The 24,151-nt window shown below is 36.4% G+C and overlaps 1 protein-coding gene across 2 annotated transcripts in view; it reads right to left on the bottom strand.

The window, feature by feature from the left end:
• Nucleotides 1-23,865, bottom strand: part of LOC100814083 (DNA-directed RNA polymerase I subunit 2) — a 29,391-nt gene extending 5,526 nt beyond the window's left edge. Inside the window, exons 1-22 of one of the 2 annotated variants that reach the window (XM_003550043.5) lie at nt 23,529-23,865; nt 23,335-23,417; nt 23,118-23,237; nt 22,576-22,652; nt 22,044-22,107; nt 21,825-21,895; nt 9,927-10,004; nt 9,756-9,801; nt 9,416-9,596; nt 9,283-9,335; nt 8,281-8,354; nt 8,006-8,123; nt 6,195-6,282; nt 5,823-5,938; nt 4,405-4,532; nt 4,248-4,327; nt 2,088-2,329; nt 1,849-2,013; nt 1,548-1,712; nt 1,382-1,456; nt 947-1,050; nt 792-867 (exon numbers count right to left, since the gene is read on the bottom strand). In XM_003550043.5, the coding sequence (XP_003550091.1) occupies nt 792-867; nt 947-1,050; nt 1,382-1,456; nt 1,548-1,712; nt 1,849-2,013; nt 2,088-2,329; nt 4,248-4,327; nt 4,405-4,532; nt 5,823-5,938; nt 6,195-6,282; nt 8,006-8,123; nt 8,281-8,354; nt 9,283-9,335; nt 9,416-9,596; nt 9,756-9,801; nt 9,927-10,004; nt 21,825-21,895; nt 22,044-22,107; nt 22,576-22,652; nt 23,118-23,237; nt 23,335-23,417; nt 23,529-23,694 (2,370 nt within the window). In that variant the 5' untranslated portion in view covers nt 23,695-23,865. Of the gene's footprint in view, nt 1-791; nt 868-946; nt 1,051-1,381; nt 1,457-1,547; nt 1,713-1,848; nt 2,014-2,087; nt 2,330-4,247; nt 4,328-4,404; nt 4,533-5,822; nt 5,939-6,194; nt 6,283-8,005; nt 8,124-8,280; nt 8,355-9,282; nt 9,336-9,415; nt 9,597-9,755; nt 9,802-9,926; nt 10,005-21,824; nt 21,896-22,043; nt 22,108-22,575; nt 22,653-23,117; nt 23,238-23,334; nt 23,418-23,528 lie in introns of those variants that run through there. The other variant, XM_006600956.4, reaches the window with a different exon arrangement.
• Between the last annotated feature and the right edge of the window lie 286 nt (nt 23,866-24,151).

Raw genomic sequence — 24,151 nt, forward strand, 5'->3', positions numbered from 1 at the left:
GAAAACATTGTTGGATATGTAAATAATCTATTTTAGTTTGGTGTCCAGGTTAATTGTAGATAGAGAAATTCAGACCTGAATAATTATCATTAGGTTAATATGTTCAGTTTTTTTTTTATCAGCAAATATAATATGTATATTAATTGAGTACCAGGGGTACTAAAAGGTACAAGAGAGAACTACTCAGTGTTGGTCCCAAGAATAAATGCAAGAGTTCTCTGAACCACCAACTGAGAATGAGTAAAATTACTACAGTTATTTGCTTAAGAAAAACTGAACATATTATCATTAGGTTAATATGTTCAGTTCTCCTCCATAGAGTGCATTATGTTTCTTTTCTCTCTCTCTTTACCTTAAGCTAAAATGGACAAGAGACTAACAATCATGCCCAGGGATGGCAATGGGTAGGGTACAATAGTACCCGTACCCGCCCCAATACTCATGCGGGTAACAACTTTAATCCCCATCCCTGTACCTACTGGGTACCTATATACCCATATCCGCACCCGTTACCTACACTTTATGTATAGAGTTAATAAAGCAATAAAAGATATCAATTAAAAAAATCACTACAACTTTATGTCATAATCTAAACATAACAACCATTCAAACATAACATTAAAAATCATCAAAAGATAACCTTGAGTCATTCAAATTTAAGTCATAATCTAAACAACATTTTAAACATAACCATTCTTAAGCTTAACGTTCTAATTGTTTAAAAATGGTGCTCAGTAGAAGTTGTGTCATGAACTGATCAAGAAAGCTTAATTAGTTGTCAGGTATCTAACCTGATATATTTGTCCATGAAACATTCCACGTTCCACTGATGACTTATTTAGAATCATGGCATCCTCCATATCATATCTGTAATTAGATAACACAAGATATTTGTAAACAGCACAGGAAGGTTAAAATTACAGTTGCTTTGTATTAAAGCAGTTACCCTGTATATGCCAGAACTGCGACTATAGCATTTGTGCCTGTTGGAAATTCATCAATGTTGTATTTAGTATATGTACTAGTGCGTACAATGGGAGTCTGAGGAGTCTGAAAATGGCCCAAAATGTTTTAAGTTATAACAGTCTAGGGACAATAAAGTATAAATAATGTTATATCATATGCAGGGGATATAATTTAAAGATCAATTGATATGATTGGGCATATGATCTACGATGAGACTCTGGGGAGTCAGACAACCAAAATATTCAGGTTAGAGAAGTCTAAATGGAGAAGAAATATATCAGATGCAAGGGATATAATTTACTGCAGGGCCAATTATTTTGGTACCCATGTTTGATTTCCAACAAACAAAGACCAAATCTGTTTTTATCCCGACCAGAGGGTATCCACAATTTTCATTATGCTGATTTAAACAAACCTGAAGATGATATAACTTTTGATCTGCACGATGTTGAATAGTTTGTGAAGAAAATGCCATTGTTTGCTTTGCCATCTACATCATAAACACCCCCAGAGTGAAAAAAATGTAGCTATACTGCTAACGTAGATTTGGATACCAAGACCAGTACAAAAGATTATAGAACCTGACACTGGTACATATTTCGTGGACTCTGATTATGATCTGACCATGGTGTGAGATTAGCAACTACACTAAGCATTACTGTTGGATGAATTTCTTCATGAGTTGCAGGAAATGAACTTTTTCTTCCACCATCTCCGCCATCAGGACATCTAATTTCCATAAAAACCTGATAAGAAACATACAAAACACTTAAAAATTTGACAAATCCTAAGTTCATAGCACTCATCTCTATAAAGATAGGTGCCTTTATTAGAATAGCTCCAAACAAGTATACAACATACAAAAGAAAAATCTATAATGACCTGCTCAAATGGCCCAATGAATTCAATGTTTTCACTTCCATTGGAAGGAATTGATATATTTCTTACTGGCCGAACAAATCTTGAAGGGGATGTGCACAGGTAAAGACCAGGATAGGCCCCCCCCATGCTCAAAGGAACATATCCCACTTCCATATCATCAGGAATCTGTCACATAATTTTGAAGTGATTATCAAGTAATATATTATAAGGGAAGCAAGGAAATTTTGACAAAAACGAACCACTGCGGCAGATGACACTTTTAATTCTCGTATGTGAGCCACAACTTTCTCTGCTTCACTGGAAGCTATACAACCAACAACACAACCATCTAAGAGAACAGTAAGAGCTTCAGGTGGGCCAGGAAGAAATATCTTTGGCAATGATGGTGTCATCCCAACCTCCAATAAAACATTTAGGATGGACATTTTTATTTTAAAATAATCTTTCACGTTTCCTTGAGAATCAAAGAATGACGTTATCCCTGAAATAGAAAAGAGAAAAAGAAAGTTAACTACAAAATACAAATGGTTGGATTGTGAATTACTCCAATGAACGGTGAATCTTCTAGCTAATAAAAAAAGATTATCGCTAATGTAGGTTGTGAATAATAACATTTCAAATATTTTATCATACAAACAAATAAATTAAGAGTTAAGGGTAGAACATGCAACAGTGTTTTAGGTAGACAATAAACATTTTAAATATTTAGGCCATGCTATTTTAGATGGAAGAACATGCCATGTTTAACTACAAGTCTTCTGGCCCACTTAAAGTGAAATGGAACTGGTATCATAACAGTGATAAAGAATTTGGTTTTATTGAATGAAACTAGGGAGAAGGCCCCAAGGAACCAATACACTGCTCCAGATCATATTTTGAGAAGTTTGCATCCACTCCTTACACTGTTTCTCAATCACAAAAGTCCCTAAACAGTTTACAGTTATTCCTGCTAACATAAACCCACCCTTAATGGACCTAATCAGTTGCAGGGCCCAGTCCCCTTCTTCCTAACACACTCTTGTTTGGATAGAAAATATTCGAAAATTGATTTTCACACACAATGGCACTTGTAAAAATTTGAGTGCAAAATTATCAAAATAGTTTTGTAGTTCATAACTATTTTTTGCCTTGATGTCTTTTGTATTGAAATCATTATATGGATCTCGAACTTAATGATTTGGATAGAAGTATGATACTTGATAGAACATTATGGCGGAAGTTGATCCATGTAGCCGACCCCACCTAGTGGGATAAGGCGTTGTTGTTGTTGTTGTATTATAAACTAATAAATTAATAATTAAAATTAAATAGATACTTTGCAATAATTTTTTACATCCAATTAGATAGCTAGGTTTACAAAAAAAACAATAATTAAAATGTTTACACAATATATAGCTGTTGATGTTAACATTATTCAGGCAGCATTAAAGATGGTAATTGACATGGCACTATCATGCATGGGGACAGCTGCAATTCATGTTACTTTTGTGATCAAAAAGTAGCTGTCATCGAAATCACATGATAAAATGAGGGGCATACATCGACAAAATTTAGTTTTTTGGCAGCTGTTTCTTCTTTGCTTCTACTCATGACAGCTAAGTTGCATGTCTCCGTGAAATCTAGTTTAGGGAACAGGTTTCACGTTGTTTCAAGAGGTAATTTGATATGAACAGATAAAAATGGAACAGATTTGAAAAGATGAAACAGAAATTTTTATAGATAATTTGAGATATTTTATTACACAAGTTTTCGAGAGTCTATCTCTCCACAATTCAGATTCTTCCTAATCCCAGAGTGTCTTTCCCATTTTGGTTTACTTCTATTTATACTACATCTAATGGACACAATTATTCTGAATGGTTGTGACTGTTCCCAAGGGTCATGCCCTCTTGATTCGCATCTACTGACCTTGCACCCCTTGGGCGGATCATAACGGTTGGCTGTGACTGTTCCCAAGGATCATGTCCCCTTGATTCACATCTTCTGACCTTGCACCCTTTGGGTGAATCGTAACTATTGGGTGGTTTACACCCTTTGGGTGGGTTGTAACTGTTGGGTGGTTTGCACCCCTTGGGTGTTGTGCGCCCTGCTGTTAGGTGGTCCATGGTTATTGCTTCTCTTGCTCGCTGTTTGCGGGTGTATACATTGGTGATTTGTGGCTTATGCTTATGCTTATCATAATTACAAAGACAAAATTCAATGCACAATCTCTTTTAATTAATAATAAATAATAATCCTCCCACATGTAAGAGGTGGATCAAGGCACAGTCACAAAGTGGGGAAGTCACTAACAAGTACAAATCATAATTAAGCACAAATATCTTGCATTTAAGAAAAAGGAAAAAACAGAGGAAAATAAATGAAACAGAAAAAAGAGGAAAAGGAGAGTAGTAACTTACTACTAGTGCAAGTCATATGATTCAACAATCCACAGGGCTCTCCATCAGGTGTGTGCACAGGGCAAAGAAAACCCCAAGATCTATTTATATATAAAAATCATGCGTAAGGATATTATAACAAAAACACAATCTGTCGACTATGTAAAAAAGTACTAACTCAGGTAACAGCTTCCGCACAGTTGTGGTACGAAGTCCTGCAAATGAGGCCCCTCGATGAACGGCACGAAAATGTGATACAAAACGTAAAAAATTTAGCCTTTCAGCCTGAACTGTATAACCTGCCCTCTGATTAAGCAAAAATAGTCTAAGTAACTTGGAGGGGAACAAGCTAACAAAAACAAGAGAATTGAACCAATTAAGAAACAACCCTTGCTATAGTTAACATTAAATTTCATTAATATAGTTTACTCAATATTTATTTTGCCTAAAATACAGGAAACACCTATAGACATTTTCAGAAAGCTTCCTGGTTCAAAACTCAATAACCCAACTCCTTTAACTAGTCAAAAATTGTATGTTGACACCCAAGTGGAGGTTTCTGCAATTGGCCTCAATAAAGGGGGTTAATATTGCACTGCATTGCATGATTTGGTAAGGGAGTCGTGTTTTTAACTTTTTAACCATATGGTTTTTTTTTCAAATGACCAATAGTCAAGGCAGTAACTTGAATTTTAGCCTTTTCATAATGTACAGCTGAATAACACTACTTTAAAGTTAACGACTAATCACAAGCAATGTGAATTGTGACAAATAATAGCTATTAATGCATAAATCAACTGACTCCCCAGACCAATGTATTCCCTTATAAAAATGTTACAAGCAGAGATGCACATAGCACCACAAAAAAGTTTGAAGTAATCAATTAGAACTTGAGCCTGAAGGTGTTCAAACAACAACAAAACTCCTTTTTAAATTTATTCATGCTTCATAGGTCACTGATAATATCATAATGACCTTTTTATGAACAATAAAATTGAAGGCATTGGGGGATTAATGCATGTGTCATACAGAAGATGCATGGGACAAACATCAAAAGAGGAAAGGAAAAGGCTACCAAAATGAAAGCACAAAAAATATAATATCTGCATCAGTCAAGATCGGTCTGTCCTTTCAAGCACATGATCATATTAAACATGACAAAAAATACTAAAGATAAATGAAATTGTCTTGTCCTATTGGTGTATGTAAATACACTATATGTGTAAATACATAGAAAAGTAAATTCACAATTAGTTTGTTAGGATATTTGTTAGTTTGTTAGAATATGACAGCTGTACAGTACAGCTGTAGCTTTCTTCTTTATAAGGATAGCTTGTAACCATTATCACTTGAGCAATAATAATGAGCTCCACCATTCATTTCAATTCTGTTTAGCCTTTCCTATTATGTCCTGGCAACTTAATGAATACGGAAGAATAACTAATTAAATGCATTTCCTTATAAGTAAGCTATTAATATTTAAAACTAATAGTCTAATATTTTGTTATAATTAAGGAAACAAAAAGACAATTGGAAGCTGGCAAATACAAAATTACAAACAATGGATAATTTAACTAAACATTGGCAAGCCAATACCTGCTGCAGATCTAGACCCGTTTGTGTAACCAATCTTCCAGTTTTCAACATATTTTCAACTGCTGTACTGACTTGCTTTGGTGAATTTTTATCCATGACTTTCTTAACCTGAACAACTGCAATGCCAGAAAGGCAAAAAATAAAATGACAAAAATTATATATGATAAACATCACCAATTTAGATCTCATACTACTTTACAGACTGCAATAAAAAGCCAAACAAAGAATCTCTGAATCATTTATAGTCTCAAGCTCATTCCAGATACAATAAACGACTACAGCAATTGAGCACTAACTAAAACTTAAGCAGATAGAACAAAACAAAAACCCAGGAAATAACATGCGTAAAAGAATGAACAAATATCTACTTACTGTCACTGAAATCAAATTTCTTGCTTTTTTTATCAATCTCATCCAGAAGAAGCCTTTTTCCCTTTTGCAGCCAATCTTCCAGTTTTTCCTAGGATCAAAGTATGTAGATGCAAGAAATCATTTAACATTAAGTGATGGAAAGAAAATTAGTTGACAATATGACCCAGAGCATAGGGCAAAGTAATAGAACTAAAAGCTGAAATGAATATGAACTTCCAAGATTTATAGGAACAAGAGAGTGCCAACTGTCACGTTTAGCGAAAGAAATACACAGATAACTATTGTGTAGGACTTGTAGATTAAGGATATTTTTTGTCTTGTACAGAACTGTGACTTGTACCACACATGCTTGTTTATTTATAATCATAGGGATGCTACAATTAAGGATATAATATGCAAAGGATCCATAAATATTAGCTATAATAATTAAATATTTAAAAGGTATGTAAGGTCTAGATTTGTTTTAAAAAATCTGAAGCCATAATATTTATATTTAAATGTGTATAATAAAAAAAATTAAATATTTTATTAATTATCATGACTTAGTGGCAAGTACAAAAGTAGCAGGAGAGGGTGTATGCCATAGTTTACAGCAGCAGTGTTGATGGAGGTAGTGGTGGCAGAGACAATGGTTGTGGTAAACTGTCATGTGCTCTGGTGGAGACTGTGTAAGGGGAACTCCAATGGAGAAACTCACGAGTTTCTCTACTACATATTTTATAAAATTTCACAAATAAATATAAACTACATCTTAGTTAAATAAAAAATTTAAAATACATAAAAAATAAGAATAATTTGTATTATTACCCTAAAATATATATTTTTCCATTTATATAGGGATTATTTTTCTACATTACAATGCAAATTTGAAATACTGCAATAATATAACTCCAAAAAACTTTGGTTCTGTCGTTCAAAACAAAAAAAAAAGGCAAGATTACTCCAAAAAAAAGCAAGGTCAGTCACAATCAGTTGTATACTTGTATATTAATATTACTATATGAAATATGGCCAACAGTTGAGAGAGAACAACAATTACTAGCAGTAGCAACCCAAAACATAAAAGGCTCCCACACAGTTTCTCTCCAATTTAAAGTTGTGTTTTGAGTTGCTATTACTGAGCATGTCAGTTAAGAAACCCTCATTGGAGTTTCCTTAGGAACCCAGACACATTCTGAGTTATCAGAGATGCCAAAAACAGAGAAGGGAAATAGATATTTTCCTAACGGTTCCTTAGTAGAATATTTGTAAATTGAGCTTTTGTTCTTTGTCAAAGTAGAGATCCTTTGTGAAGAGAAAACCATAGGAGGAGATTATCCTATATTACATTCATTCCCCTTATATCAATAAAGACTGTTATTTAACCCAAAACTATATTGAGTTCAAAATAGTGGCTGAGGTTATTACTTCAAACATAGGTAACAATTGAAAGTGTGGAGATCAAACTACAAAGTACTACCTTGCCGCCTTCATTCTTGCTTACAATTGAATGCTTTCGGGACAGGGTTAAGAATTAATAAGGGTTTCATTTAATTGGTTTTTTCTACAGGGAATTTGACTAATTCAAAAAGGCACAACCAAACACTAAATTTTGAATTTGATGGCCCAATTCCATTCTAAACTTGAATTCAAAATTTCAGAATCAATTTCTAAATGTCGAATGGGACCAAATATAAAGTGTAAGCATATGCCATTAAAAGCTTGAAATTCATGGAACTATGATTGAAATGTAATCAGATCCATAGTCTGGATGGCATGCTCTCAATCTCAATTCATAAATATAAAACGGAAAACAATGAAAAGCTTTCTACCTTGAGATAAAGTGTAATCAGGTGGCCAGGGAGTAAAACCTCATGATTTTGCAAGGAATCAGGGTTGTCCGGCACCGATGTTTGATCTATAAGTGAGAAAAGTTTCTGCAACATGAAGCTAAAGCAGGGAAGAAAGGAGGAGCCAACCAAAACCCAAAATGTAAGAAAACAATTAATAAATCCTCCAGCAAAAATATTTCTTCTCCATAAGAAACAATTAAATATGACTAGTTATTCAAAAATCATCACATAAAAAAGAAGAGCAAGTGCCTAACATGAGAAGATTGAATTTGTCAAAATTGTTATCCAGATGAACTAATATGCAGTCCTTCAAAACAGCTTCAGCCACCTAGTAAACAAAGACATTCATATAATTATTAGACAGGCATATGGTCAAATAAAACCTTTCCTCAAATTAAATCAATAAAAGGGAAAATTAAACCCCCTTAACCTAATGCTTTGTTTGGATTAGAAATGAAAAAGAGAAAGAAATAAGAGAAAAAAATAGAAAACATAGAAGTAAAAGAGAATAGAGTTGTTGGGACTTTGGATAGATAGTAATAAGTAGGAAAGTAGACAAATTTATCTCTATTTATTTGGATTAGTAAAAGAGACACTGGAAAGAAATAAATTGTATGAAAAAAAAATTATTCTAATTAAAAAAAAGTTTTAAGGAACTAAAAAAATAAAATCAAAAAGAGAGATTGTCTCCTATCATGCCAAATTGAGGAGGGGGGGTGGGGGAGATTTTTTTTCATGTGTGTGCCACACAAAAAACTTATCTCCCTCCTATTTATCCTCTCAAACAGAAAGTGAAAACTTGGTATTTTTAGTGTGGGGTTTATAAGGCCTTGCGATCTCCAACTAAAATAGCTAGCTTTTATGGGGTTGTTCTGCCAAGGCTCTTATCAGATAGTAGTTAGTTAGTTAGGTTGGTGGAAGAAATAAGGCATGTTGCCTATAAATAAGAGGGGAGTTGAAGAGAAGCCATCTTGTAATTTATGAAAGAATTGGGGCATTTGGCATTGGGAGATGCAGTCCCTCTGTAAGTTAGGCTCTATATTTAAGGGAGAAATCCCTATTTCTTATTAATAAGATACCAGGCTTCTGTCAGGCTCGTTCATGTCAAATTAGACTAAAGTGTAGCACATATTAATCTCTCCAAAGAGACGAGTGTAATATTTCAAAATAGAGAGGACAGTAAAATTCAAGTATTTTTCAAGAGAGGTGAGTATAATTTACCATTGATATATAATAATAGTAACATATAGACTTACAATAGGATAACTGTCATTCTTAAGTTCAGTGATAACAGGTTGGAAGTGCTCTCCTGAATTTAAAATGAAGAATTAGTACAAAAATATACAAATTGCTTGGCAAAGGGTCCTTGAAGAGTGCCATGTTAAGTACCAATATATTCTAGACATTGAAGACGAGTGAAAAGAGACAGATCTCGAAGTTCATCTAAGATTATTTTTGCCCTTTCACCAACAAGCTGGGTCCCAACAGCACCTTTTCCCTTTTCATACTTCTCATTATAGCAGCTTGTCAAATTTACATAAATTTCACGGTCAGTTGTGTCAATGAGGGCCTGTTACAAATGACCATATGCACCACAAATAATTTTTCAGACAACCAAAACCAAATAAGGGGGAAATAAGATAAATAAAGGAGCATATAGTAAGCCAGCTCAAAAAAAAAAAGTTAGATCAAATTTTTATTTTAAATTAATAGAGTCTGCAATGACTACCTTCAAAATAATGCCCACAGGAAGCAAGTACTCCCTTCCTCTTAACCTGAAAAATGATATCATGACTGTCTACTTACACCTCAAATCATGGGAACTTTTTTTAGGGGTGTAAAACAGGAGTACAAAATATAGTTTGGACTAGGTCTTTTAAATCAACATTAGGCTTCTTACCAGAAACCAAGTCTTGCGCTCCCATTACGAAGGTAATACAATCTTACTGATAATGAGGATTGGTCAGCTCTTACACACCTAAACATTAAAATATAATAATAACCTTAAAAGAAATCATACTTCAAGAATTAAAAAACGAGGAGTTAAACATCAAAGAAGTCAACATATTTTACTTTTGGGAAAAAAATAAATAGACCAATTTCTGAAAAACATGGTAAACTAATAAGTTGATATCCATGCATGGAGAAAATTAAAATATGAACGCAATTATCTGTTTATGTTAGATCTCAAGATAGACCAGTTATCTGGAGGGTCTATTCTAGAAGGAAGAAAGCCCCTACACGGGAGATAGGATCGAATTAGTTATTAGTTTAATCTTTAGGGCCATCTATCTTTATTATTCTATCTTTATCTTTATTATTCTATCATCTAATCTTTATTATTCTATCTTTATCTTTATTATTCTATCTTTATCAATTAGTTGGATTAGGATATTATAAATAAGAGTATTCTCATTAGAGGAAGGGGGGAGAAGAATTAGAAATTGTAAAGGGTTTTCCCTTGGAAGAAGGTTTCCTTCTTGAATAAATTCAGTTTGCTCCCAGTATTTTCCGTATATTCTTCTATTTTCTGTTTCTCTTGTTTTCTCTGCTGTTAGGGATATTCAATACCCTAACAATTGGTCCGACCTGCTCTTTCCTCTACCATTCCAGATGGATTCACGGCTAGACACCTTAGACCGCACCTTGATGACCCATGGAGAAGACATAGCTGATCTCAGAGGCAGCATCCAGAGGGTAGAAGGCATCATGAATCACGTACTGCAGTAGCTGGAACGACTACAGAAAGACCCCTCCGATACTAAGTCGGAGAGCAATACCGAATCTGAGGTGGTTTTTGAACCACGCTTTTGGACCAAGAAGGTGGAACTACCGGTCTTCGATGGAACAGATCCTCTGTCTTGGATAGCTAGAGCTGAAATTTTTTTCGAAGTACATCAAGTGAAAGAAGAAGAGAAGATTCGATTGGCATTCATTAGCATGGAAGGGGAGGCGGTACACTGGTATCGTTTCATTCGAAAACGCAATCCATCTCTTTCTTGGCAATCTTTAACCCCACTCATGCTTCAGCGTTTTGGTGAAGGTAGTAAGGGCAATGTTTTTGAGCGTTTAAAAACTCTCAAACAGGAGGAGTCCGTGGACATTTATTTGAGGGAATTCGAAATTTTGGTGGCTCAAATCCCTGATCCATCAGAAGAACAGATGCTGGGATACTTCTTGGGCGGTCTCCAGCCGGAGATTCGATGTAGGGTGCGATCTTTCCGGTCGACAGAGGTCTTGCGTGCCATGGAAATTGCAAGAGATGTGGATGAAGAACTCCGCCTTGCTCGTGGTCAGCCTCCTTCTCAAAGGGTTTTTTTTCCTCCGCGTTTTCAACATAAGGGAAGCGTCGTGATTAGCAACCCAGCGAGTTCAGCAGCCAATACAGCAGGCAATTATAGCGCATCCCAGGCACGCCCAACTACTACTGGAGCACGGAACATCATGACAGCTCCAAAAGGGGTTTCTTCGTGTGGATCAAATAACCCGCATTCCGGCAGTGCTGACACCTTTTCAAGAAACAAGGGAGCTAGACAATTGCCATACGCTGAATTTTTAAAACGAAAAGAGGAGGGCCGCTATTTTAGATGTGGTTTGGCCTTTGGTTTTGGACATAAGTGTCCAGAAGGAAGTCTGCAGATCACTATCCTTGGGGAGGACGAAGGCGACAACATAGAAGAGAATGACAAACAGGAACCAGAGGAGACCAATGATGTAGTGGGGGATCAATACCACTGCCAATGGATGGAATTATCTCAACTGGTCCAGAGGAACATTACGCCTCCAAAAACCATGAAACTATGGGGAGAAATGGCTGGTGTTGGGGTTACCATTCTGATTGATAGTGGCGCTAGTCACAACTTTGTAGCAAGGGACCTAATCTCAAGGATGAACTGGCCGATTCAACCTACTAGAAGTTTTGGTGTTCAGCTGGGAAATGGACACCGACAGGAATCTCAGGGATATTGCCAGAATGTGATCCTAAAGATGCAGGGTTATGTTTACACTGGAGACTTTTTCTTGTTTGATCTTGGTGGTGTGGATGTCATCCTCGGGATGACCTGGTTGGCTTTTCATTAGGTGAGGTACAACACAATTGGAAGACTCTTACCATGTCTTTTCGCTATCAAGGGTCACCCACCCAAATCAAGGGAGACTATAACATGCAGAAGAAGGGATTTTCAGCGAAGGTCTTTGGGAGGGCTTCAGATGTTGAGGCTGCTACCATGATACTTTTCTATTCAGACTTGCTCCGAGATCAAGAGGGAGCAACTCAAGGTGAGGAGCAAAAACTTGACCATCTTCAGTTGACCCAATTACAACATGTGACAGAGCGTTTTCAAGCGGTTTTTTCCAAACCCATAGGCTTACCTCCAAACAGACTTGTAGATCACAAGATTGTCCTCAAAGATGGGACGGGTCCTATAAATGTCCGTCCTTATCGATATCCACACTTACAGAAGAATGAGATCGAGAAACAGGTTGCAGAAATGTTACAGGAAGGCATAATCCGGCCCAGTAATAGCCCGTATTCTAGCCCGGTAATTTTAGCAAAAAAGAAAGATGGCAGTTGGCGGTTCTGTATTGACTATAGAGCACTGAATAAAGCGACAATTCCGGACAAGTTTCTCATTCCTGTGATCGAAGAATTACTAGACGAACTATTTGGGGCTGCATACTTTTCCAAAATCGATTTGAAGTCGGGCTATCACCAAATTCGAATGAGTGAAGAAGACGTTCCCAAAACAGCCTTTCGGACTCATCAAGGTCATTATGAGTCCCTTGTGATTCCTTTTGGCCTCACCAACGCCCCTGCCACTTTCCAACGAGCTATGAATTCTGTGTTGCAGCCCTTTCTACGGAAATTTGTGTTGGTCTTCTTTGATGACATCTTAGTCTATAGCAGCGATTGGGAGAGCCATCTACAGCACTTGAGTGAGGTCCTACACACTCTCTTTCATCATAATTTCTTTGCAAACAGCAAGAAATGCAGTTTGGGCAGGACCACCATCGATTATTTAGGGCATCTGATTTCGAGAGAGGGAGTCTCTATGGATCCAAAAAAAGTAGATGCAGTCCTTCATTGGCCTATACCGAAATCCATTAAAGCTTTGAGGGGATTTTTGGGCTTAACTGGTTGCTACAGGAAATTTGTGAAAGATTATGGGAAGATTGCTAAACCACTCACTGATTTGTTGAAGAAAGGAGCTTTTAATTGGAGTGCAGCGGCAACTGAGTCCTTTAATGCACTTAAGGACGCATTAACCCACTCTCCAATTTTGACTTTACCAGACTTTAAGGAACCTTTTTCCATTGAATGTGATGCTTGCGGAACAGGGATAGGAGCTGTGTTAACACAAGGGAAACGTCCAGTTGCATATTTCAGCAAAGGGTTAGCTACTTCAGTTTTAAGTAAATCTGTGTACGAGAAGGAGTTAATGGCTTTGGTCTTAGCAATCCAGCATTGGAGGCCTTACCTATTGGGAAGACGTTTCACTGTATTCACTGACCAAAAAAGCTTGAAGTACTTGCTGGAACAACGGATAACCACTCCAAATCAACAGAATTGGATGGCAAAATTATTGGGATATGATTTCGACATTGTATACAAGATGGGGGCTACAAATAAGGCTGCCGATGCATTATCAAGATCGCATGAGGAGAAAGAGCTGAGGGTTTTGTCTCGGCCCTTTTGGCAGGATACCCAACAGATTGATGTGGAGGTTCAGGCCGACCCCGTATTGAAAAAGATTATAGAGGAGCTGCAACAAGATCCTGACTCTCACCCTTCTTACACTATAGAAAATGGTAAGCTGCACTATAAAGGGGGGTTGGTGTTGTCCTCTACCTCGGTGTGGATTCCAAAACTCTTACAAGAATTCCATACCACCCCAACTGGGGGTCATTCAGGCATCTTCAAAACTCATCGAAGGTTAGCTCAATCCATTTTTTGGCTAGGAATGAAAAAGTCAGTAACAGATTTTGTGGCAGCCTGTCACACCTGTCAACACAGCAAATACCAGGCATCATCACCAATGGGTTTGTTGCAACCCTTACCGATCCCTAATGCTGTTTGGGAGGAGATTAGCATGGATTTCATTGTGGGACTCCCGAAGTCAAAGGGATATGACGCACTTTTGGTGGTGATTGACAGACTCAGCAAGTATGGACACTTCATTTTGATTAAACATCCATACTCAGCCCGCTCCATTGCAGAAGTATTCACAAAGGAAGTGGTTAGACTACACGGCATTCCTATTTCCATTGTGAGTGATAGAGACCCGACCTTCTTAAGTAATTTCTGGCAGGAGCTTTTCAAATTGCAAGGAACTAAATTGAAGATGAGCACAGCTTACCATCCGGAAACAGACGGACAAACGGAGGTGTTGAATCGCACGGTTGAAACTTACCTACGGTGCTTTAGCTCTGAGCAACCAAAGACATGGGTCGATTTCATTCCGTGGGCAGAATATTGGTATAACACCAGTTTCCACACTGCTGCCCAGAGCACTCCATTCGAGATTGTTTATGGCAGACCTCCTCCAACCATAACCAGGTTCATACCCGGGGAGACCTTGGTGGAGGCCGTGGCACAAGACTTGATGGATAGAGATGAAGCTTTGAAGCAGTTGAAGCATCATTTGGAAAGAGCACAGAGTCTCATGGTGAAACATGCAAACAATCACAGGCGCCCTCACGATATCAACGTTGGAGATTGGGTTTATCTAAAAATCAGACCACATCGCCAAGGATCAATGCCTCCGCGATTGCATCCCAAATTAACAGCTAGGTTCTACGGTCCGTATTTGGTAGTTAGACAGGTTGGGGCAGTAGCTTTTCAATTACAGCTTCCTTCAGAGGCACGAATACACCCAGTGTTCCATGTTTCACAATTGAAAAGAGCCCTCGGAAATCATCAAGCACAAGGAGAATTACCCCCTGACTTGGAACATCAGGCTGAACTATACTTTCCAGTTCAAATTTTGAAGATCAGAGAAGTTCAAAAACAGCATGAAGTCGAACGTCAAGTTTTGATTCGTTGGCATGGCAAATCAGAGGAAGAGGCAACTTGGGAGAATGTGGATGTGATTCAGAATCTATTTCCTGAATTTAACCTTGAGGACAAGGTTCATTCTTTGGAGGGGAGTATTGTTAGATCTCAAGATAGACCAGTTATCTGGAGGGTCTATTCTAGAAGGAAGAAAGCCCCTACACGGGAGATAGGATCGAATTAGTTATTAGTTTAATCTTTAGGGCCATCTATCTTTATTATTCTATCTTTATCTTTATTATTCTATCATCTAATCTTTATTATTCTATCTTTATCTTTATTATTCTATCTTTATCAATTAGTTGGATTAGGATATTATAAATAAGAGTATTCTCATTAGAGGAAGGGGGGAGAAGAATTAGAAATTGTAAAGGGTTTTCCCTTGGAAGAAGGTTTCCTTCTTGAATAAATTCAGTTTGCTCCCAGTATTTTCCGTATATTCTTCTATTTTCTGTTTCTCTTGTTTTCTCTGCTGTTAGGGATATTCAATACCCTAACAGTTTAGCACTCCACTCATCATCAGTTTCAATTATTTATTCCGTTATCATTTAATCAGGCAAATGCAAAATAGAATGCATTGGGCATCTAATTCTGTGCATACCAGATAACAAGCATCAGATATCAATATTAATATAATTATAGAAGGTAATTTTTTCAGACGGAATCACAAATAAAATATCTAGCTGAAAATATTTCCAATTTAGGATGAGTAAACCAAAAGAATGGTATTTGGTTAATCAGACAGAATCACTATCTTTGAAAGATGCTAACCACTCTTTGGTTAATCATACTAAATTAGAAATATATCAACTGGCATATCCTAAATTGCAATTTGCCCAATTTTTTATAAAAGAAAAGCAACCCATTGGAAGAAATGAGAGAGGAAGTGAGGAACAAGGGAAAGAGAATGAATCAAATTTTATAGAAATTAATTGATAATCATCTTTTAACTTCTAAATTTATAAATGAATAAAATCTAACCATTTGTTAATGCACATATATTGTTCACTTTTTCAAGGTATAAACATTAACACTATTTTGAGATATGTGTGAATGTTGTATTGAGATCAGTCTATTATAATCTCTCAGGTATTAGTTAGTCTAATTAAGTCAGTTTGACAACTGTCAACTGACAACTGTCTTAAGCCTTGGGTTAGTCAGAGCTGTTATAACTAACCTCAGTATAAATATCAAACAGTTGTACAGATACACTTCAGAATGAAACCATTTTTCTGTTTTCAGAATATGCTCTAATCTTTCTCTGAACCACTAACAGGATATACAAATTAAATGTTTATGACACCCATAAAAAACTGTTTATCACAAAACTTTTACAAAACTGTTCTGTATAAAACCCATACAACACCATTCTCTTGAATCACATGCAAATAACAAAATAATAGAGTGAGATGCAAGCTTTTCCAATGACAAAATTAAGAAGCAAAACACAAACTTCTTATCGATACATTCATAATCACGGGAATAAATTAAGAGAAATCAATCCAAAAGTGTATTTCATCCCTAGAATCATAATCAGATTCAGTTTTGTTACTTTAATACTCTCATCTCCTAATTCTTCAATACCATTTAGCCACCAGAATTCAGCACATCTCTTTCCTTACACTTCTATTTTACCAAAAATTATAGCATGTTGGGTCGAGCATTAATTGACAGAAATAATTATTCTCCAAAATCACTCTCAAGAAGCTGAAAGAAATAGTAAACGATTCTTTCTCCATAGTAAGTTGAACAAAACATGTACTTCCTCTTCAAAACCTTTCCTTTCACCATATAACCGAACACCATTCTTATCTTCGATTAAAACATTTCCTTTCACCTTCTAACCAAAAAGAAAACACCAACACCTTCCTTATCTTCCATTAAAACATCAAAATCAATGGCAAAGCCATAAGGTTGTGCTTTCCATTTCCTTCATTTTGCACACTTCCATCCCTTGGCCTATATCTGTTTCCTCGGGTTTTGTGCTCGCGTCTGTTATTGGATACTTGCCCTTTATTTCTCAAAATGACATCTACAAATTACACTCTCACTTCTACTCCTGCTCCTCTCTCTGAAACTCCCATTATTACTACTCAAAAACTCAACTGAAAAAATTATCTATCTTGGTCTGCCTCGGTTGAGTTATGGTTCCTTGGTCAAGGGCAATATGATCATTTGGAGATAGAAACTAGTGAAATTCCAGCCGAGAGCAGAAATCAGTGGAAGACACTTGACTTCCAACTGTGCATTGTTTTATGGAAATTAGTAGAACCTGATGTGTTGGAAATACTCAAATCCCTCGAGACTTCTTGTTCCTTCTAGAAAAATGTTCAAGATACTTTAGCTAATGACATCCAGAGTTTATTTGATTCAACAAACCATGCATTTTCTCTCAAACAAACTAACCACGATATGACCTCACACATTGCCAAAGCCAAAGCTACTGTTGAATTAATGAAGTTCCTAATACATGACTATGTGGATGAAATGAAATGAAGACTCAATAAGCTGTTCATGGTGGTGATTTTGCGGACTCCACTCAAATTTTGATCATTTGCGTGACCAAATTCTAGCGGGTGAGCAAGTTCCTTCAATGGACAACCTAGTAACTAGGCTTCTTTGTGTTCCTACCATGGTGAGAGGTGAAAACTCAGTTGTAGCCACTGAAACTTCAGCCGCACCTGCTGAAACATCAGTCGTGGTAGCATCTCATAGAAGAGGAGGTTGTGGAAATAAAGGACGTGATAGTAGAGGTGGACGTACTCAATGTACATATTGCAAAAAGCCTGGTCATACTCAAGAAAAGTGCTATGCGTAGCATAGTTATCCTAACAACGTAGCACATGTCGCCAAATCTGAAAAATCGGAATCCAAATTTTCTGATGAGGAGTATCAAGACTACCTAAGACTGAAATCCATCAGTCAAGCCCAATCTTCTTCAGGGCCAAGTGTCTCAAGAGCTTGTATTTCTCAATTTGTGGAAGGCCAAAATCCATGGATAATTGACTCAGGTGCCTCTGATCATATTTCTGGTAATAACTCTTTGTTCTCATCTATCTTTCCACCTAAATTTCCTTATCTTGTTACTTTAGCAACTGGGTCCAAAGTTGTCTCTCAATGAATTGGTCAAGTTCCCCTTTCTTCTTCCTTAAAATTAAATTTTGTTTTGTACATTCCAAATTATCCTTATAACTTAATTTCTCTGAACCAATCGACTCGCTCCTTAAATTGTTCAGTAACTTTTGATGTTGATTCCTTTGTCATATAGGAACGTGGTATGGGCCATCTAATTGGCGTTGGACATGAATCACGAGGCCTTTATTATCTCGAAGCCAACTCATTTGTGCCCTGTTTTGCATCCTCTTCTCCAAAACTTTTGCATGACCGTTTAGGTCACCCTAGTTTGGCAAAATTGAAGATCGTGGTTCCTAGTCTCAAGCAACTTCAAAAGTTAGAATGTGAGTTGTGCCAATTAAGTAAAAATGTTAGATCCTCTTTCCCTAGACAAACTGAAAAAAGATGTAACTCAGTTTTCTCTACCATTCATTCAGATATTTAGGGACCAAGCCAAGTAACATCTTTTGTTTTCAGATATTTTGTAACCTTTATCAATGAAGACTCTATGTACTTGGGTTTACCTAATGAAAGAGAGATTTGAACTTTTGTCCATCTTCAAGTCCTTCTTTAATGAGATTAAGAACCAATTTGGCAAAACAATTAAAAAATTTAGAAGTGACAATGCGAAAGAATATTTTTCTGCTGAACTTTCTTCGTTTTTTTCCTCACAGGGTATTCTGCATCAATCTACATGTCCACACACCCCACAACAAAATGGAATAGCAAAAAGAAAGAATCGACATTTAGTTGAGATTGCACGCTCCCTGATGCTTAATACCAATGTTCCAATACATCATTGGGGAGATGCAGTTTTGACTGTCTGTTTTTTAATAAACATGATGCCTTATTCTTCCCTTAACAACAAAATTCCTATTATGGACCTGGCTGAGGGGGTGGGAAAGGAACTTCCAGATTCCTTATTATTGTTGGTCTTCAAATATGTCTACAGCTTTTAGTTAAAGCTTCTGTTATTAGGATTTTCATTCGTGTAGGGTGTTATATCTCCTGATCTTTCAGGATCCTATTTGTAATATGTAGTACCTCTGGTACTTTTATTCTATAATATAAATTATCTTGGCCTTCCAAAAAAAAAAAAAACACATGAACCATTGTATCATGTTACCCCTAAAGTTTTTGATTGTACATGTTTTGTTCATAATATCTCACCAGGATAAGAAAAACTTTCTGCAAAGGCTATTAAGTGTGTCTTTTTAGGATATTCTTGCCTGCAAAAAGGTTACAAATGATACTCTTCACAAACTAAAAAGTGTTACATGTCTGCTGATGTTACTTTCTTTGAAGAAACTCCTTTTTTCTCATCCTCCATGCAGGATCCTAGTTCCATACAGCAAGTTCTACCTACTCCATCTTTTGGTCCTATGATACTTCCTACCCAAGACCCTTCTGACCAAGAAGGACATCAGCCTCAGTCTCCTATTCGTAGTTCAACTGATAGTGCCTCTCCTTCTCCACACACGACACAAGGAGCTAGTTGTTCAATACCTACAGGTTCTCCTAGTTCATGTCCTTTGCCATCAGCTCTCCATACAATGGATCCTTCCTCCATATCACATCCTAGTAAACCAAGTTCCAATTGGCTCATTGCTATTAGGAAAGGTATTCGATATACTCGAAATTCTCACCCTATTTACAATTTTTTGAGTAATCATCACATATCTACTTTATATTTCTCTTTCATCTCTTCCTTGTCTTCTATTATTATTCCTAAAAATGTTCAAGAGGCACTTGATCATCCTAGTTGGCAACAAGCCATGATTGTTGAAATGCAGGCTCTTAAGAATAGTGGCACGTGGAAATTGGTTCCTTTTCCTCCTACGAAGAAGACAGTTGGCTGCAGAGGGGTTTATGTTGTTAAAGTCATGCCTAATGGTGAGGTTGATCGACTTGAGACTCGGTTGGTTGCCAAAGGCTACACTCAGATTTATGGCCTTGATTACTGTGACAGCTTCTCTCCTGTGGCCAAGATCACAACGGTTCGAGTCTTCCTAGCTATGGCAGCTATTCGCCATTGGCCTCTTTATCAATTAGACATAACAAATGTCTTTCTTCATGGTGATTTAGAGGATGAAATCTATATGGAGCAACCTCCTGGTTTTGTTGCTGAGGGGAGTCTGGTTTGGTGTATAAATTGCATTGATCTCTCTATGGACTCAAACAATCACCACGTGCTTGGTTTGGGAAATTTAGCCATATTGTTCAAAATTTTGGAATGAAGCGGAGTGAAGCAGATCGCTTTGTTTTTTATTGTATACTTCTCCCGGGAAGTGTGTTTATCTAATTGTCTATGTTGATGACATTGTTATTACATGGAATGATGATGCCAAAATTTCCCAATTAAAGCAACACTTATTCAGTCATTTTCATACGAAAGACCTTGGCTGCCTAAAGTACTTCCTTGGTATTGAAGTAGCTCAATCAAAGGAAGGTATTGTCATTTCACAGAGAAAATATGCTTTGGACATTTTGGAAGAGACAGGTATGACTAATTGTAGGCCTATTGATAGTCCTATGGACCCAAATCAGAGGTTTATAGGTTTATCTCATATCAAGGTGAACCGTTTCCAGATCCAAAGAGGTATAGAAGACTGGTTGGGAAACTCATTTATGTCACAATTACAAGTCTCGATCTATCCTTTGTAGTCGAAGTTGTCAGTCAATTTATGCAGGATCCTCACATTGACCTCTGGAATGTTGCGATTCACATTCTTAGATACATCAAAAGGACTCCAGGAAAGGGACTATTGTATAAAGATAACGAAAATACCCAAATTTGTGGGTATTGTGATGCGGATTGGGCAGTTTGTCCCATAGATAGGCGATCCACCACTAGATATTGTGTATCCTTTCGGGGAGATATTGTCTCTTGAAAAAGCAAGAAACAAAGTGTTATTGCCTGATTAAGAACAAAAGCAGAATATAGAGCTATGGCTCTTGTTACTTGTGAATTGGTGTGGATTAAACAACTTCTTCAAGAATTAAAATTTTGTGATGTTCAACAAATGAAGTTGTACTGTGATAATCAGCTGCCCTTCACATTGCTTGTAATCATGTATTTCATGAGAGAACTAAACATATAGAGATTGATTGCCATTTTGTTCGGGAAAAACTACAGTCCAAAGAAATCGATACTGAATTTATTAACTCCAACAACCAGCTTGCAAACATCTTGACCAAGTTCTTGAGAGGTCCTCGGATCCACTTTATATGTTCCAAGCTTGGAGCACACAATTTATATTTCTAGCTTGTTGTAGAAGCTTGTAGTGTTTTTATAGATTGTTATAGAAGCTCTTAGAAGCTGTCCTGTAATCTGTCACCATAGGCTAGGCAGTAGCCTTCATCATGAACTATTTTTTGTACTATCTGTCAATTCATATACATATATATATATATATATATATATATATATACATCTCAGCAAACTAAGGTTGAGGATCCTTTTTGTGTGCATATTTTCATACTCAAACATTTCAAGTAATTCTAAAGAGTCTAAACGTCTAACCATTTTAATTCATGGAATCTAAATAAGCCTTATAGATGCAAACATCCAAGATATTACCATTCATGATAATTTAATCATTTGAAATAGCACTAACTGCAGATAACACAAACCTTATTACAATTGCTTTATCTGTATATCCTTCCCGTCGGTCACTAAATGAATTCCGCACCATACTCATTGGCTACAACATTTAAGGAACAAGAAAACGAATTAATAAGCCATGACAAGGGCTTGAGAAATCTATGATTAACCTTATGGAGAAACTAGGTATACAACTGCTTTGGCTTACTTGCTGCAATGTAAGCACATAAGGCAAAAAGATTGCTTACATGATTCCGTTTTGGCAAAATTAACAGTCGGATAACTCTCTCAAGACCATTCAAGATGAAGTAACTGAAAAGAAAAGGTGTTTGATAAACCAAATATCAGCAAACAATCTTGAAACAAATTAAGGAAAGCAATGGAACAAGGAAATTGAATAATGGTTATATGCAAAATATAAGTTCTTATATCAAGCTTCCCAACAGAAGTGCTATGATGATTAGTCATTGATTTACTGACTGTAGTCTATAGAATAATGTAATCCATTTCTATTTATTAACAGCATTTTCAAGTTAAAGTTTAAGTTGTGAAGAATAAAGATGTGTTTGCACAATTATTCAATTTTTAATTAGCATTTACTCATAAGTCAGAAACTAAGGAAGGCTGAGGTAAAAGAGAGGAAAAAAAGCAGACCATCAACATAATATAATATATTATAATAAAATGAACTCCTGAGTCAAAGAAGCTCTTATACTACATGAAGGACCAAGCCCGCACACGCACACACATATATTACACAAGCAGGGTTTAACTACCTACCCACCCATTTCCGATGCTTCTTCCCTGTAGGACACAAGCTTCTGGGGATCAGCACCTCTCAAGTTGCATAACTTTGACTGCATCAGTACATGTGAAAGATAAAACATTCAACATAACTATGGAGTTCGATGATTAAAAGCTAATTTTCTGGCAATAATAGTATGATTCAGAGCACAATAGCATTCAAAAAAATAAATTGTTACATACACATGCACAAGTTGTATGTGTTTGTCAAGCTAACAAGTAATAAACTAGGCAAGTCAAAATTTATGTAGAAACACACTGGGATTTCTACATAAGAAACAACTAGTTATGCTTACAGAAGCATATGAAACAGATAATGTAAAATTCAACTCAAACACACTCAAGTTTATTAAAGGGAAAACATGCTAATATTACAAAGAATTTAGACTCGTGCAGTCATGTTTAAAATAAAGCTTGAAATGCTGGAGGATAAAAATGCAAAACAAATAGCAAGTTTAGTGGGAAACTTATGCCGCTCTTTCATCTTTGGGAACAAATTTAAATACAAAGCAACAAACCTGCAGCATTATGGGAAACTGCCCAAAATTTATATTTTCTCTAATAATAGGCCCATCATTATATTGAAAGCAAACATCTATAGTAATCTTCCCTGCATAAGAAATCTTTGCCTGTCTGCACTGCTCAAAAAAAACACCAACTGAATCAATCACTGAATTAAAAAACCAACAAATTTAGGCACAGTATAAAGCATGAAATGTTGAAACTGAAACTAACTTCAAACGGAAGTAAAGCCTCCCGCATTGTCCTCGAAATCCGCTCCTTCTGCGGCGGATACAGCACCGGATTATCCAACCAAAGTAAGAACCAAGTTAAGTGAACAAACACCAATTCCATCAACAACAACTATACAACTCCAATTAAACTCAAATCCTGCATGTGGAAGTTTTGTCATTAAAATAAAAGGATATTTCTAAGCTTTGTGGAAGTGAAATCGTCGAAAACTTCGATGGGTTTGATGTGTCTGAGCATGGTTTCCAATCCAGCATCGGCCATGTAATCAAAGGACTCTATGTGATGCTTGAACAGCTCTCGCAGCGCCTCAAAGTCCGGAATCGAACCCTGTTTAACCACCATCTTCGCTGCTCTCGAAGGAGAAGGAGCTGGCAGCGGCGGATCAATGTAAGAGTGAGTAGGAGCTTTGGTCCCCTGTTTCTTAAATTACTTATACCCTAATTACCCTAATAAATAAATAAATCTGTATCTGGACATGGCAACCGTTGGGGGCCTCCCTGTCACCGGACTCCCAACATATTGTTATCCCATCCATGCTCGTTGCTTATCAAGTATTTTTTTGGGTTTAGATTTGTGAAAAAAAAAATTAAAAATTATATTGCAAATCTAATTAAAAAAAAATTTGATTCTTGCACGATTATTTTTAACTACTTATATTTGTAGGCATTTGTCTACACATATCATCAAGAAAAAAATCTTAAATAATGTAAAAATTATAAAAAAAAAAAAAAAAGTTAACCAGTAATTAATAAAATTTTAATAATTTCACCTTCATGACGGATATAGAATAGGTACATTT

Source organism: Glycine max, chromosome 17 (genome assembly GCF_000004515.6).
Source record: "Glycine max cultivar Williams 82 chromosome 17, Glycine_max_v4.0, whole genome shotgun sequence".
In the NCBI taxonomy this organism is placed as follows: Eukaryota; Viridiplantae; Streptophyta; class Magnoliopsida; order Fabales; family Fabaceae; genus Glycine; species Glycine max.